Source organism: Fukomys damarensis, unplaced genomic scaffold, assembly GCF_012274545.1.
Source record: "Fukomys damarensis isolate Sample0158 unplaced genomic scaffold, DMR_v1.0_HiC HiC_scaffold_27, whole genome shotgun sequence".
NCBI lineage: Eukaryota > Metazoa > Chordata > Mammalia > Rodentia > Bathyergidae > Fukomys > Fukomys damarensis.
In genome coordinates this window covers 22,997,145-22,997,614 of record NW_022900939.1, presented here as the reverse complement: position 1 = coordinate 22,997,614, position 470 = coordinate 22,997,145, and the positions used below count along the sequence as shown (strand labels likewise).

The following is a 470-nucleotide window of genomic DNA, read 5'->3' as shown; positions in this document are numbered from 1 at the left end:
ACACATACCGCCGCGAGCCAATAAAGCGTGAACCCGTCCGTCCGGCTCGCACTTTAAGACTTCGCGAGCGGCCGCGGGGACGCCAGTCGAGCCGGGGGACGCTTACCTGCCGCTTCCCAGCCGCCCGGTGCACCTGGTTGCGAGGGCGGAGTTGGAACGCGAGCGCGCCTTCACAGCACCGTCTTTCCGCAGAACGTGGGGGTCGCCTCAGCAACTCCTTCCTCGAACTGTCCCCTCTCTCGAGCCTCCAGCCCAGCCCGAGAAAGGGGCGACAAACTCGGCTGTAGTTACGGAAGAGGACCGCGCCGGGCCAACAGAGTTCGAAAATGCCCCGCGCGTTCCTGGTGAAGAAGCCGTGCGTCTCCACGTGCAAGAGGAACTGGAGCGAGCTCCCGGACGAGGAGCGCGGCGAGATCTACGTGCCAGGTGAGGCTCCGGGCGCCTGCGGCGGCGAGGGAGGGGCGCAGGTA

At 66.8% G+C, this 470-nt stretch overlaps 1 protein-coding gene across 4 annotated transcripts in view; it reads left to right on the top strand.

Moving 5' to 3' along the window:
- Ovol1 (ovo like transcriptional repressor 1) overlaps positions 1-470 on the top strand; it is a 17,798-nt gene that overhangs the window by 6,796 nt on the left and 10,532 nt on the right. For 3 of the 4 annotated variants that reach the window (XM_010635960.3, XM_010635961.3, XM_010635962.3), the window contains exon 3: positions 193-426. In XM_010635960.3, coding sequence (XP_010634262.1) covers positions 327-426 — 100 coding nt within the window. In that variant the 5' untranslated portion in view covers positions 193-326. The remainder of the gene's footprint in view (positions 1-192; positions 427-470) is intronic. The other variant, XM_010635959.3, reaches the window with a different exon arrangement.